Raw genomic sequence first — 15,766 nt, 5'->3', positions numbered from 1 at the left:
ATATCACGTCCACGAGAATGGGCTTTATGGACAGATAACCCAATAACATAATGTCTCCAGTCTTGGCTATCCACTGCGTTAAGGCATAACAACATTTATTTATATGAATAGCTGTGCCAACAAAAGGCAAAATCCACTGGCTTCTGCAGCATGAAATGCATTTCACTATTTAAAATTCAATTCTTACATTTGGACTATGAACATTATGCCTACAACATAAAGTCCAGGGGCTGCTAAAGACTGATGCTGAAAGTGTACCACTGATCTGACCAACTGTTAGCTAGCTATAGAGGCACTGACTGAAGGTTATACAGCTTCTTAGCATCAACTGAAAGTATAAATATGGACAACACATCATTACTTCCCTCCAAGATTCAAGACTACACACAGATAGATATCGATATCTATATATATCTATATATATATAGATATATATATACATACATACACATACACACAGATAGATATCGATATCTATATATATCTATATATATATAGATATATATATACATACATACACATACACACAGATAGATATCGATATCTATATATATCTATATATATATAGATATATATATACATACATACACATACACACAGATAGATATCGATATCTATATATATATATATATCTATATATATATAGATATATATATACACACATAAACACACACACACACACACACACACACACACACACACACACACATATATATTTTTAAGAATGACTAGTTTAAAAGTCACACTGAACCAGTTGACTGAAACATTCCTAGTCAGGTACAGCCATAGTGACTACATCCAATTTAACATGGCATTTAAGAATTGGACCTACAGGTAACAGTTACTTTCATTATTGATATTATTGATTACTCCAAGTTCTTTTCTTTTAATAAGGGATTAATTACTCTGTAAATTATCCAAAATGTAGTCAAATGCCTGACACAAGTTCTGAAATTAGCTTATTTTGTCCAACAATAAAAATACACTCAAGTTTATAGCTATGGAAAACAGAAAAGCTGCTGCTGCTGCTCACGTTTGACAAATGGTATTTTAATTGTGAATTGTCATTGATGACTTTCTGTTGATAAACTGATCAATAAATCGTTCTAGTACTTGCGTGGACTAGTTGGATGGAAAATCCAGCAAAAGCTTAGTATACAGAGCTTGCGATATCATGTTAGTGTGCTCTGTACACTAATGAGAGAACCGGGGGGGTGGGAACACCCCTCTTGTCTCGTTCTCAAACATACACGAACAGTTAAGAGTGCTGTCACTGGGGAAACTGGGAGGATTCACTGGACCAGTCTGCATGTCTGCTGGGACATCATCTAATTAGAAATAAGACAACGCCTAGCCCCATATGAACATCTGGATGTCTGTGTGTTTATCTTATTACAACCTTATGTCATAAGGTTATAATAAGATAAGGTTTATAATTCACTGACTTAAGGTTATACTATGAGATGTCTGCATGTATTTGTGTGGTTGTTTGTGTGATAGGTCCAAGGTATATGACTGCGTTTAGAGATTAACCATCACAGACAGATTAACCCCATACTTCCCAGAATGACCCACTTCACATATGCACCCAGTCAGCAGCAGTTGAGGCCTTTGTGTCTGACCTGCATGAGCTACATGTGAGCAATGTTATACTGTGACACTTTGCCACAGTGTTGTTATCTGAGACTTTTTTGTTTGGCTACACCATGACTGAAATAAAGACACTGCTTTGGTAGCAGATTTGACAAAATTATCATACTGTTATTGTACTGAGACTAATTATACTAATGCTTTTATAGTTTAGAGTAGTTGGAAGAAAAAAAAAAACTAATGGGGCAGTGTGTATGCTCCAAGACACCTGAGAGGAGGTACTAGACCGTGAAAACTGTGTGGGTGGACCACAGCTACCTATGGGCTTTGAACAATAGACATAGGTTAAATGACTGCCTGTTCTCTTCCTGTAAAAACAGATGAGCACGTACAGTACGTACTGTAGTACTACTCCCTGTCTATTGCAAAGTTTTTGAAACAAACCTTTTATTGTCATTTCTAAACCCAGTAACAACCAAAGGGCTGTCACACCTTCCAGGCATCGCTGATAGACTAAATGCACCTGAAACTACTGAATTAAGCAAACTATGTTATTTGTTCACTCTACATAACATAGTTACGTACCACATTAATTGTCTTGTAGGCAACAGGCCAACTGCCACAGTTCACAGGACAAACTCTCAAATAATCTTTCTAGAGAATTAAAACACCAACAACTACATGTAACAAGTTTATGTGACCTTGGAAATTAGAGAAAAATATATGTGATACAGGATACAACTCCAGCTCAGCCAACTCAGCTGCATCTAAGCTCCTTATCTCTGATTTATACCAAACACACTGTGTCACGCACGCAGGATTTATGCTTCTGACAGCGGCTGTGATTAGCTTTGTGAGGATGGTCACAATAAATCAGGCTTGGAATCAGTACAAAGCCACAAACTAAAGACCTGGCATACAGTACATGCACAAACGCAGTTCTCATTGCCTAGTATCATCAACACTGCTGTTAGTTGAAGGTAAAACTCATCTGTCATGCCTTGAGGCACTTTTCACCATTTCTCTGTCTAATGAGTGTAATGTTGTAAGGTGCTACAACAAAATAAAGACAACTAGTAAAGTCTTACTTCTTACCCACCTGATGTGTACAATAAATTCACACATTATCCCATTATGGTAAATAATCACACAGTAAGTCAACTGTCTGTCTGTTTGAAGTGATAGCTTGACCTAAAATCTACATTTTAGGAAACACTCCTTTTTGTATTGCTCCCTATGATGATAATCTTCCTGTCATATTGCAAAGAGCCTTAGCTTTCATTATTTAACAGGTTTATCATCTTTATATTCCTGAAATGAAAACATAAGTTCGCCTTCTGAACTGAAAAAAACCTGAAGGATAAATTAAGGAAGTGTTGAAGTCCATCAAGCTAGAGAAAATTTGATATTGTCTAGGTCTCTAAACGCCTACAATTTGAAAACTATTTGCAGACTGTGTAAACTTTTGCCTGGGGTCTAAGACAAACTTACACCCCTCCACATTGTAAAATGAGTTTATTAGTGTAATTTCATTAGAAATTTAAGTTTGCAAGAGGGTGGATGTTTGGGTGAGACACCGTCTTCCTGGTCAGCTTCCTTTTGTACACACCACTTTGTTTAGTTGGTATCTTGCTCCTTCGTGCAGGATATGATCATTTAAATGGATTGTAATACAGGCATGTTTTCTGTTGGATTTGTCTAAACAATTCTCTCTAACTCGTCCTCACAACCAGTTTTCACTTCTTCTACATAGATTTTTCACTGAATTGTAGACACATCTGTGCTCTTCCTGACAGTAGAACTGTGGAAGTAAATGGATTCACAGAAGATGCACAGTGAGCTGCAGAGTGACACGAGTGTCAACCAACTGCCACATGGACTCCTATGTAAACAGTATTAGGCAGGTGGTCATAATGTTATGGCTGATCGGTGTACAGTACACCAAGGATTTCTAAACTGGCAGCCTCTGGTTTCCCCACGTCAGCAGATATAGAGAATGTTCTCATAGCACCTTAAGAAAATGTACTACAGAGCAAATCAATGCAGAATAGTTGTTGTGTAACATGGTTGTGAATTTTGCAGCATAAGAACATGTGTCAAGGGTCAAACTGGGGCAATTAGTTTTTTGAGTTTATCTTGTTTCGTTTTCCTGTGAAACTGATTAATCTTTGGTGGACTGCATGCACTCTGCCCTCCTCCACAGGCTGCACATAAAACCTGCACAGTAAACCAGTGAGAGGCGACGAAGAAAGACATACTAATAATTTATTATCCACCGTGGTGAAAACATCATGATACTAAGTAAATCTAAACAATTTAAACTAATTTTCATACACAGAGCTCAGACTCTCTTGCTGTACATATCAAATTGGTGTTTGTTTTCTTCTCGTTCACAACAATTCACTGCACTCAGCAGAACGAGCACTGTGTGGGTTCAGTGGATCAACAGGACCAGGCATTTGGACTACGGGGAGAGTGAAGACGTCACACTGACATGTCTTCTCCACAGCCTAACAACCTGCCCAGCCAGCGTAAGGTTAAAGTAATGTTGCTGTAAAGTGGTGTCGGTGCTCTGGGTTCCAGCTCGTCAATTTCTTGTGGTGGAAAAACACTTTATATCTGTATGGATCACAGTTCATCTACAGTCCCTTTCACCACTACTTTGAAGACAGCAACTTCTTGACTTTGTTTGACCGATGGTTTGAAAGAGGAGTAAAAGAGGCCATTTACAACCAACTCGAACAGCCACCAATACAGTGGAGGTGGTCTACTACACCACTTATCAGCAGACCCAAATGAAATCGGTGGTTTTTTGTCTTTTCTGCAGTGATTCTTTTTTGTTTTGCTTATAATGTAAAAGAACATATTTATTTAGCTAACAACAATTTTTTTTAACAAATATAAGCAGAAAAATGTACTAAAATAATTTTGAGTAGGGTGAAAGAAATCACATTATATGAACTTTTAAATTTGAGAATTTGGAAACTCCATCACTGTAAAATCTAAGGACACATGGCCACTGATATACAAAGATACATTTCTTTAGAAAATTTAAGCTACTGACCAACCACCACGTAAAAAAGGAGGAGGCAGGTGGAATTGAGATAATGGCGCGTGTTTTCAGACAATACCTTTGTTATTAGACATGAACCTCTGTACACTCTGTAACCTGTCACTGTGATTATATAAACATTTCTAAATGGTTAGTGCTTGATCTTAGTACAAACAAAGTGATATAAATCAACAGTCTGCATTATTGCAGTATATATTGGAAAACATTTATTTTGTTAAACTTTTGTTAAAATAGAGTGAAAGAAAGTCACTTTCAGCTTTTCCCTTTTAGGGGTCGCCACAGCGAATCGTCACACTGACGACTTGCATGTTGACATTTGGCACGTGCTTTATGCCGGATGCCCTTCCTGGCTTGAACCCAGGCCGCAGTGGCAGGAGCGCTGTGCCTTAACCACTAGCCTACCAGGGACGGCTTTTGTTTAAAAATAGAGTCTCGGAAAATATATAAAAAAAAAAAAAAAATAGACATGAACCTTTGCGATGTGCAACTAGCCAGTGAAGGTGTGAAGTATATGTGAATGTCAGATCCTTGGCTTGGAAAATGACTGAAAATGACAAAAACAAACCATCTACAACATCACACGACTGTTGCACACATACAGGTTGGGACAAACACATGCTTACATTCTGATTTTCTTCTTTCTTTTCAAAATCCGCCAAAAATCTAAAGAGATCTCATCGGAGATCTGCAGGCGCAGATCCCTATTGGGCCTGCTTATCAAGCGCCTATGTTGCAGTCCTGACAACCCTCCCAAGACAATTTTAACACCAATCCACACCTAGACTCATGTGACCCTAATGGCACACATGATGGATGGATGGATGGGGCAATGACCCATATGTGACTTGTTGTTGTATGCATTTGCCTGCGGGGCCTGTTCATGTTTGTAACATCCAAGTAGAAGCAGACATGTCAGAAGAAACACACATACAGACATGTTAGGTGGGGGACATAACAGCTGCATCAATACCAAGAAACAGTCCAATAACATTGACAAAAATACTACAAAGGTGGCACTTTCATAAAACTGCAGAATATGGAGCAGTTGATAAGCAGAAAATAAACACAATAGCTGTTTGTGCTTTCAGTGCTGCAGGGACTGATCAGCGTGAGCCATGAATCTGCCACAGTTTGTGAGTTCTCTGTCAGCACAGTGTGTGCATATGCATACCTGGTAGTACGTCCTGATGTGTCTGGTGAGAACTGTCAGGTTGTGAAGGCGAAGCGAAACATCATTGTTCACATTCTTGTTCAGCCTCTGATTGGTCGGGCTGGGGTCACTATGGAGACACACATCGCAGGAGCATTTAGACTGACGTTATTAGAGGCTATTTAAGACAAAGATCATTTCACACACACACACACACACACATACATACACACTGGTGTCCCAGGTCCTGGGAAGCTATTGTGCAAGAGTGTGTACCACTGACCTAGTCTGAGTGTCATGACGTCAGTTTGATGCTGGAGCTCAATTCAACTCCCTCATGGAAACTATTCTCAGTGTAAAGAGGCTAAAAAGCAGACATTCATTTTGCTGGAGTTGCATTAAGATAGGGTCTTTCATCTGAGCTCCACATGCCCGAGGCTGGCTTCAGTATGGATGAAACTTCAAGTACTTCTTACAACTAACTTTCACAGACTTTGTCATCTGTGGCATCCCTACATTTATTTAATTATTCCATTCCTTTAAAACAGAAACATGAACTCCTGAAACTGAAATGAACTCATGAAGGTTGAATCAGTCAATAAGTCAAATAAACTGCAAGAGTATTGCAAATTTCTGCTCCTGCTCAGTGTTTGTTTTGAAAGGTCTGAGAGAATTGCAAGCTCCAGATGGCTGACATTTCAGCTGAAGACTTTTCCTTTCATAAGCTTCAGATGACACTTCAGACAATTTCACATCTAGGTTACATCTTTGAACAAAACGGTTCTTCTGACGTCCACCATTTCATTCTATAACACTTCAGCTGCTGACTTACAGCACAGCTCAAATGTCAGCTGTTCTTCTTCCAGTTTATACCACTAATTCGGCACCAACATCTCTCACAATTCCCACTTCAACTGACACTTTCAACTTAATTTATCACTTGCACTTCCAGAACTTTAAATCCTTTCAGCACAGTTACTCAGAGTACATCCACATTAAGCTGGTGCAGATTGTAAATGTGTCATTTTCTCTGTTTTTCTTCTCCTCAAATGGAGCGCTTCTACAAAGGCCTCCACAGTTGTGGTGTGGCAGCAGCTGTGTGGCGGCAAAGTTCCTGTTGCCTAACGTTTTCTTTGAGCACACAGTTTAATATGTGATGCACCTTAAACGTGGATCTTGCCATTCATGCAGCACAACTGCTGTTATTGACTTATACTTAAATTTTTGATGGCTTCATGTCCATGCAGTCCTCACTCTGTGCTGAAACTGGCATCTCTAATTTATGCTTTCACCTAAACTGAAACTTACCTGCTTCCAGCATTTCCATTATAAATGCAATGCCAGCCTCTTTTAAGCATTATTTCTGAGCAGCACTTTGATTTAAATCTCTTTCAGCAGTATACCTTCTGCAGCACTGCTCATTATTTACACTCAGTAGGCGGTTTATTAGGTACATCTAGCTAAAACTAATGCAGTCTAATACAGTCCTGCAATAAAGGTGAAGGTGATCATGTTCAGATTGTTTAAACTGCTGTACACAGGTGGTGATTCAACAGTATAATCATTTTAGAGGCTGTAGTTTATCGCTTTTAAGAGAGGACTTATTGCACACAAAGACTTAAAGAGCCAAGACATCGATGACTACCGCTCACTGTGAAGTCCTAGCCAGCTTTTAACTTTGTATAAACCTTAAAGGGCTTTCAGATAGGATGTGGTATGCTCTGCGCTCGCTGCGGGGGTTGGGCGCAGCAGAGGGGAGGAGGGTGCACATGCGCAAAACACGCACATGCTGGGTGCCGGTTGCTAGGTGACCAAAAAGCTTTCCATGAGGTAGTTAGCAGATATTAACTAGTTTTTTGAGCAGCAAACTTGGATGCGTGAACGTATCCATCTACACGCCAGTTGTATTGATGAGGAGGAAGAGACGAGCTGCAGCAAAAAAGAAGAGGGTGTGGGTCCGCCAAAATCAGCTTCTTCTCTATTATTCTTTGTGGCATGTCAGGTTCTCTGCAATTGGAAGCGTCGAGGTGTTGTCACAGAGTACTGTGTCCAAGTTAAACTTTTTAACTTGGGCACAGCATGCAGGGGCAGCACGCGTGACCTTGTGCTCAGCTCAGCTCAGTGCAGCACAGATATGTTCTTGTGCCGTGCAGCATATAGAAATGAATGGGTTAGATAAAGGAACGCTGTGCCCACTGTGTCCTATCTGAAAGCCCCTTTAAATAAAACTAAAGGAAAGATGATCAATGGCGTCACCGGCATGACATAAAAAAGAAGAACAATGTGTGGAAACAAACTGCCGACACGGTTGGTGTTTCGGTCAGAAAACAGCGTGGAGCACCTGTCAGTGGCATGCTCCACACAACACAGCCCCAGACCGATGAGACACCAGAACGCATCATTAATCTACATTAGTTGAAGCTTGACAGACCAAATACACCGACACTGAAAGGTTTGAGAAAACAACAGGCTGGCTGGCTGATTCAATCGCTTACTCTGTAAATGACAACTCAACTATTTTTACATGTCAACTTATACTTTCACTGCTTTCCCTTCTATATTCTTCAATCAGAGAATTAGCCTAAGTGAGCACAGTTCAGCGGGTCACAACTGACTTTTCAAAACATTTCATGTCTTGCCCCGTCTTCACTAAACAAAATTAAAAAATACATTCAGCTCATCCAAACTGCACCATTTCTACTTTTCATATACAATTTACTCCCACTGCTTGTAGCACTGGTACTTCACCAAAAGCAGCTCAGTTCATTTAGTTAACAGGTCAATCAACTCAGTAAACAAAAGCTGTCCACATTAAATTGCAATAATGTTGAAAATGCAGCCCCAGCTCAGTATGTAATTTTTGAAAGCTTAAAAGAGAATAGCAGGATTACAGACTGATTTTCCAACTGTCTCTAAGTGGCTTTCCTTTAATATTCCTTTGGGCTTTACCACACTGACCCACCTCCGTGACCCACTTTTCCCACAAACCCCTACCAAGACCCCTCCACCCAAAAATCCACCCCTGCCTGCCTCAAGTGTGCACATAACAGCATTATCATTGTTTCTGGAGACAATAACATTATGAACACGTGGTGTGCCAGGGAGCACAGCCGGGTGAGATTCCACACACACACAGTCCACACTGTTACTGTGGACAGTAGTGCCAAATGCTTTTAATATGAATTATTAAAAGGGTAAGTAAGTCTGGTGATCCATCCATTATCTATACTGCTTATTCCTGAATAGTGTCACAGGGGGGCTGGAGCCAATCCCAGCTGACATTGGGTGAGAGGCGGGGTCTACCCTAGACAGGTCACCAGGCTATCACAGGGCTGACATGTAGACAAACAACCACACACACTCCACACACTTCAGAGTCACCAGTCAACCTATACAGTCTTTGGACTGTGGGAGGAACCTGGAGTACCCGGAGAGAACTCACGCAGACACAGGGAGAACATGCTAACCACCACGCCGCTGTGCTGCCCATATGGCTGGGGAGATTATATAGGACTTACAGAAAAAAAAAAAAAAAAAAAAAACTATGTCAAGACAGAAACCAACAAACTCATCCCACTAGTGTTGTCTGTGTACCCACAGCCTGATATATTGTGTTCTTTGGTGCCAAAAACTATTAAAAACACATCAGGGAACAGCACATTCCTTTACAGTTTGCTTTGACTGCACACACACCATCCTGCTGCCAGGAATGCTCACTACAGGATCAAATGTGTAATAATCAGCAACTGCTACAGTGGACAGCTGTTTTAAAAAAATGACTGAGCCTCAGACTCATTGAGGAGGTCAGAAGGAACAGACAGATGGATTTGACTTGGGTTTCTTTGCAGGATTTGTTGCTACAAAAATAACTTGTTTGTCCAATTACATTTGTGGGAAATCACTTTGAACATGCTTGGAATGGAACTGGTTTGGATGGCATACGACTACTCTACTTTCGGCTGTTCCCCTTAGCGGTCACCACAGCAAATCTGATTCGCATGAGTTAATTTGACCCCTTTTTTACGCCAGATGCCCTTCCTGACACAACCCTCCCTATTTATCTGGGCTTGGGACCGGCACAGAAGTCACTGGTGAGCCCTGTGGCTAGATACACACCACAACTTTGGATGGCATAAAACTGCCATATTTAACAAAACTGTGTATTTTCACAACACACTAGTAGTATAAGAAGTATCCGTTGCTGAAAAGCCTAATAAACATACTCAGGTGTCTGAAATGTACCCTCTGCATATGTCAGTGGTGCATTACTTTGCTATTTGTGACTGATGGTTTCTATTCAGTGGGCTTTACGATTGGCCCCTGCCAATGTGCGTACCTGGAGATCTAGCCTTAAATACGCGGAGAGTTGTTGCTCCTGCCTGTTAGCAACCTGAGTCTAACTGCAGTCGGCTCTAAAACGATAAAACTCAGACTCTCTTGCATACACTAATTCTTGCTGCAACTCTAAACAGCACATCTGGCTGTGACGCTTATAACCTGAAACCAGCAAGTCAGGATGTGGTCACACAGACGCACACAGTAAACCCTGGATTAACTCACAAAAATACACAGCAGAAGACATTTTACTGACTTGTGCAAATAAAGCATGAAACTCTCACTCTAGGGGTTTTTTCCATTTTAGGAAACTACTGAAACGTGTCGAGCCGAGTAACGGTCATCTAATGAGATACAACGAGGACATCGCATGTTGGTGTAGAGGCTAAACAGGGACCTCAGTGAGGGGACCGCAGACAAAGCAGTGAAGACATCACATTTCTGCAAGTCGGTGTTCTGCTTGTTCAACTGCTGTTTGATAAGCTGCTCATACAGTCTCCCTTACTGGCTGATTCTTCCACTATGGAGTTACATCTGCTCAGCTGTCTGCATGTCAGCAGCCTGTGTGAGAGGGGCCTCCTTTAGACAGAGACCCGACACAGAGAAAAGACTAAGTGGGAAGGTTAGCCTAACCAGCACATAATGCAGGGCATGTATAGGGTATACAGCTCGTTAGGTTCAGAAAGTAGAAGCCCAGCATCTGTGTGCTGCTACCTACATATGCGTCATAATCTTGTGCAGGAAGACGCCATCCACCAGCTCCATGAACATGCTGACCCGTTCTTCTGAGCCCACATCGCCACATGAACCCAATGGGCCCAACATCCGCACCTATAGGTTTAAGAGAAACACAGGAGTCACTGTATCACACATAGAATTGTTCAGTTTGATGCTTGTATGCTGGCCAACATCCTACTGAGCTGTAATGGAATATATCTAAATTGTCTTTCTAGTTATGTAGTGCTCATCTACCTACTGCTGTCTTTTACTGTAGGTCTGGCAGAGTCCTCTTGGCCTAAGCATATCATGTAACAGCTGACTGGCAACTTGGACCCCACTTGCTCCTTCCTTTGGTTTAGTATATGTATGGACTGAGATGTTAAGCTAAATCAAGTGAGTCCAAAACTGAGTTGTGAGCCATCAGTGCATGGTTTGGTGATAGCCCAGAGAGCATCTGACTGGATCAAGTGAGTGGACCAGCCACAGACCAGACTGACTCATTGGGATTCAGGTAGAACCTGCACCATTTATGGTCATTAGTAACTAGTTAGTACTCAGTATGTGGCCTCTTAGCTGCAAAGCTCGATGTTAATGAGCTTCCCCAGATGTAAAACAAATAATTTCTCCTGTGCTAATTTTGATGTGGTAAAACAGAATCCCTGAACAAATATATCTTAATCACTATCAGGAGACACAAGGTCACATCGGTTCCTTCCTAGTAAACATGTCAGAAGTGATTCTGAAATCAGGTTTTTGTTCATTGAATCACTGAAATAAACAACCAGAAATGTTATCCGACTTGTGAGAAACCTCCTGCTCAGACTCATGGAGTGAAGCTGCTGGATGCTGCCCAGTCCAACCACAGTCGGGTCTGCTGGCCTCTGAGCAGCTCCACTAGTGCGGTTGGGCTAAAGAGAAGCACACTTTCATTTTCCCCACCCAGATATACAGTATTATTAAAATCTGGTTCAAAGAAAAAAAATCCAATCCAGGGATTGTCCCAGCAACATTTTGGTCACAAAAGACATTTGTTTAACCTGGACATGTATATATCCGTTCAAAGAAATGAGAAAAAGAAAGAAGACAAGGGTCACCCAGTCAGGTGAAAGTCACTTTTCTACTGTGTGGCTGTGTTTGTCCATGTCCAACAAAGACAGGAACAATTGTTGATTGACGGGTCAGGTCAACAGGATGTGAGGTCATGGGGAAACAGGAAGCAACACAGAGTTAATAACCTGTTGACTGCTCTGACAGGAGACACTAGAAGGACTGCTATAAGTGAACAAAGGCAGCAGAGCTCATAGACTACTCTCACTGCTGTACTCCAACGGTGTTACACTGCAGGTCTGCATGAGCTTCGGGTTCGACTCAGACTGACGTGTCTTCTTTAAAGAAATAATTCTGTTCGATTATTAAAGTGTAATTGTATTGTAAAATGATTACTACTAATTTTTATGGTATGAACAGTACAAAATATGAACCTATGGTTTAAAAATGTGCCACAGACAAAGTAGTCTGAGCTTTAAGTTTATTACTGGGTGACCCTTGTCTGTGTATTTAAAAAAAAAAATTGTGCCCTATTTGTTTTGCAAAAATAATAAAGAGACAAAGTGTTTGACAAAGCCAGTGTACTTATCAATACTAAAGTTTGGAACAATTATTTAGTAATTAGCAGTTTTGTTCTGTTCCAGTTCAAGAACCCCAGGGCTACCAAACAGTAGCTGACCACCACATCCAGTGGCCTTTGTCAGTCAGACCCTTGCATATTGTCACAGGACGGTCTCCCCTGCTCTCTGGGCTGGTGACCTATATTGGACAACATTAAAATGATCACAAGCTCTTAAGACACTGGTATATCTATACCAACATTTACTTGGGAATCTTACTTATTTATGTTCTTTTCTTTAATGTCATGAAACATCTTTAAATAAACAGACAAATGCTATAAAATAAATGTACTGATATTAGTTGTACTGATTCTGCATGTAAATGACTGTTTGTATAGCAATAAGGTGAGCAGCACCTGATTTCCTGATGTTTGCAGTGGGCTAAAGGATGCTGCTTAAAACTGGATTTGGTTTAAATTGCTTGATCTGATGTAGACAGTGGCTGCTTTTTATCATATTCACACCCGGCACATCAACAAAACAGCCAGAAACATAAAAACTATGAGACTCTTTGGCCGGACTGGTGGAAATTCTTGCATACATCAGCATTTTAATGGCACAAGATGATGAAGAGGTTAAGACAGGACAGCAGCCCAACAAGTGGCATATGAGCAGTGAAGCAGACAGAAAATTTGCATTTTTGTTTGGCAGTGCATGAGAACTAAATCTGGAAAGTCCCAGAGACCTTAACTCAATGGACGAGTTAATTTGAGGATTTTACACTGAATAAACTTCCGTGTCACTGCAGTCTGGTGTAGTCGGTCTGAAAAGTGTCCATGAATACATAAACTATTATAGCATGGGGCATCACTAACGCTGTGTGCTCCTAGTCAGCCGGTGCTTGTAACAGATGAACCTGATCTTAGAGAAACAGAAGAAAGTAAGACGAGGCAGAGCTCAGCAGCTGGTGTGCACCGTGCTGCTCCCACTCACCCACACCACCAGCGGGGACTCCATGAAAGTGGCCAGTAACTCGGACAGAGTCACATCCATGGTTGTTCAACGCCTCCCGATTCCGTTTATTAATCACCAGCTAATCCGTAATCCACCACTTAATCAGTCGATATCCGCCGCGGGCTCGCGGTACGTCTCCACACAGGGCAGAACAAAGCCCCCGCGAGGCATCGATTCCCCCTGGCACGAGCTTTTTCTCGCACTATTGTCTCGCGCCGTCCCGTTTCCCTCAACACTAGGCTTAAAATTAAAGAAACTAAATAAATATGGATAAAAGCAGTTCAAAGTGCAGCAATGCTCCCTGGAGTCAGTTCCGTTAGTTTAGCAAGTTAATATTTAGTTGATTTTCCGGCTAAAGGTAAAACAGTCGATCCAAACTTTGCAAGGCAGTTGTTCACGTTGCTATAGGATACAGCGGCCAGACCGTAAAGTGACGACACCGCCGTGAAATACGAAAAAAGAAAAATAATTACGATAAACAAAACAAAAAAGTCAAATGCGCGATACAGAACGACGAAGAGCGGCAAATCAGTTGTTTCCGTTGTTTGCTACATCGCCACCTCGTATTTCTACCTCTCTTCTCTCCTTCTGTCCATCAGGACCAGAGGCAGGAGGACTGACTGACAGAAGTAGCGACCAATCCACCACTGCAAGGGGCGCGGTACCGCCCTTTGTGGTAAGTTAGCCAATGACAGTGCCGTGTTTGGGCAGACCAGAATCAATTGGCCAAAGAATTAAAACGGTGCAAGATAGTTAACGTCCTAAGATGTTTTTTTAACGGAAGGCTACTGTAGCAGCAGTGTTGGGGAAGCTACTTTCAAAGCATAGCCATTCATTTGAGTTTATTAGGCTATTTGAAACCTAAACTTGTCCTAAATGAATGCTTTTTACAAGGACAAAGTTGCAAGGAGTGTTAGATTTTTGTTTTAAACAAATCTGGGTTTGTGTTATCTGACTACAACTAAAAAGTTAAGAAAAAAATTAAACTTGAATTTTTTAGACCATTTGTCCAACTTGAGCACAGTTCTGAATTAAACTGGTGTGTTGTCTTACTTGTCAGTTTTGTAAGATCTGACTTGTACAGTCTTAAGAACCTAGCTTGCATCTTTTGACAGTATGAACAACTTGATCACTGGTCTAAATAAAGGGCCTATCTGTTTACTTGTCAGAGCAGAATCTCTTGTTTATATGACACATGAGCAGTCTCTCTCAAATTTCTTATCCAACAGGTAGTTCTGTTTGACAGTGAAAATAACCATGCCAACAATGACAAGCTGCTGAAAATGGTTTGTAGTTGAAATAATGGTAAAAAAGTAATTTAACTATAGCTCCAAATGAGAAGAAGTTGGGACGGTATATAAAATCAAAATTGCGACTGCATCATGATTTGGTACAAAAGTGGCATCCAGGAAAGGCTGAGCCCTTTAGGAGCAAACATGAGCCAAGGGCCAACAGTTTGCCAACATATGTGTAAGAAAAATACTTAAAAACAATGTTCCTCAAAAAAAGATAGGAAGGGATTTGGCTATGTCACCCTCTACGCTGCAGAATTTCATTAAAAGTTTTAAGGAAGCTGGATGACCGAGCGCTCTGATCCCTCAGACGTCACTGCATCAAGAATCATCTCTCTTATATAAGTGATATAACCACATGGGCTCAGGATGACTTTGGCACACCTGTGTCAGACACTACAATACGTAGTTACATCCATAAATACTGCTTCAAACTGTACTGTGCCAAAAGGAAGCCCTATGTCAACAGTGTCCAGAAGTCAACTGCTCTGGGCTCAGAGGCATCTGGGATGGACCATCACACAGTGGAAACGTGCACTGTGGTCAGACCAATCAGTCTTTCTGGTCTAATTAGAATGAATGGACGCCGTGTGGTCTGGACCAAAGACAAATAGGACCATCCAGACTGTTACCAGCAACAAGTCCAAAAGCCAGAGTCTGTCATGGTTTGGGGTTGTGTCAGTGCCCTTGGTAAAGGTCACTTACACTTCTGTGATGGAACCATTAATTCTGGAAATTACATAGAGATGTTGGAGCAACATATGCTGCCTTCAAGACGACATCCTTTCCAGGGACACCCTTGTATATTTCAACAAGACAATGTTACCAAGGCCTGGCTGTGGAGGAAAAGGTGCTGGACTGGCCTGCCTGCAGTCCCGACCTGTCCCCAGTAGAGAAGCTGTGGCACATTTTGAAACACAAACTGCATCAACAATGACCCAGGACTGCTGTGCACCTTAAGACTTGTTTACAGGAGGAATGGGAC

The 15,766-nt window shown here is 41.2% G+C and overlaps 1 protein-coding gene across 1 annotated transcript in view; it reads right to left on the bottom strand.

Moving 5' to 3' along the window:
• ccdc88c (coiled-coil domain containing 88C) overlaps positions 1-14,115 on the bottom strand; it is a 55,754-nt gene extending 41,639 nt beyond the window's left edge. Inside the window, exons 1-3 of the mRNA XM_020608581.1 lie at positions 13,469-14,115; positions 10,867-10,979; positions 5,835-5,943 (exon numbers count right to left, since the gene is read on the bottom strand). Coding sequence (XP_020464237.1) covers positions 5,835-5,943; positions 10,867-10,979; positions 13,469-13,528 — 282 coding nt within the window. The 5' untranslated portion in view covers positions 13,529-14,115. The remainder of the gene's footprint in view (positions 1-5,834; positions 5,944-10,866; positions 10,980-13,468) is intronic.
• Positions 14,116-15,766: the final 1,651 nt, after the last annotated feature.

The sequence above is a fragment of the Monopterus albus genome, unplaced genomic scaffold (genome assembly GCF_001952655.1).
Source record: "Monopterus albus unplaced genomic scaffold, M_albus_1.0 scaffold94.1, whole genome shotgun sequence".
NCBI lineage: Eukaryota > Metazoa > Chordata > Actinopteri > Synbranchiformes > Synbranchidae > Monopterus > Monopterus albus.
This window is presented reverse-complemented; position numbering and strand designations above follow the sequence as displayed.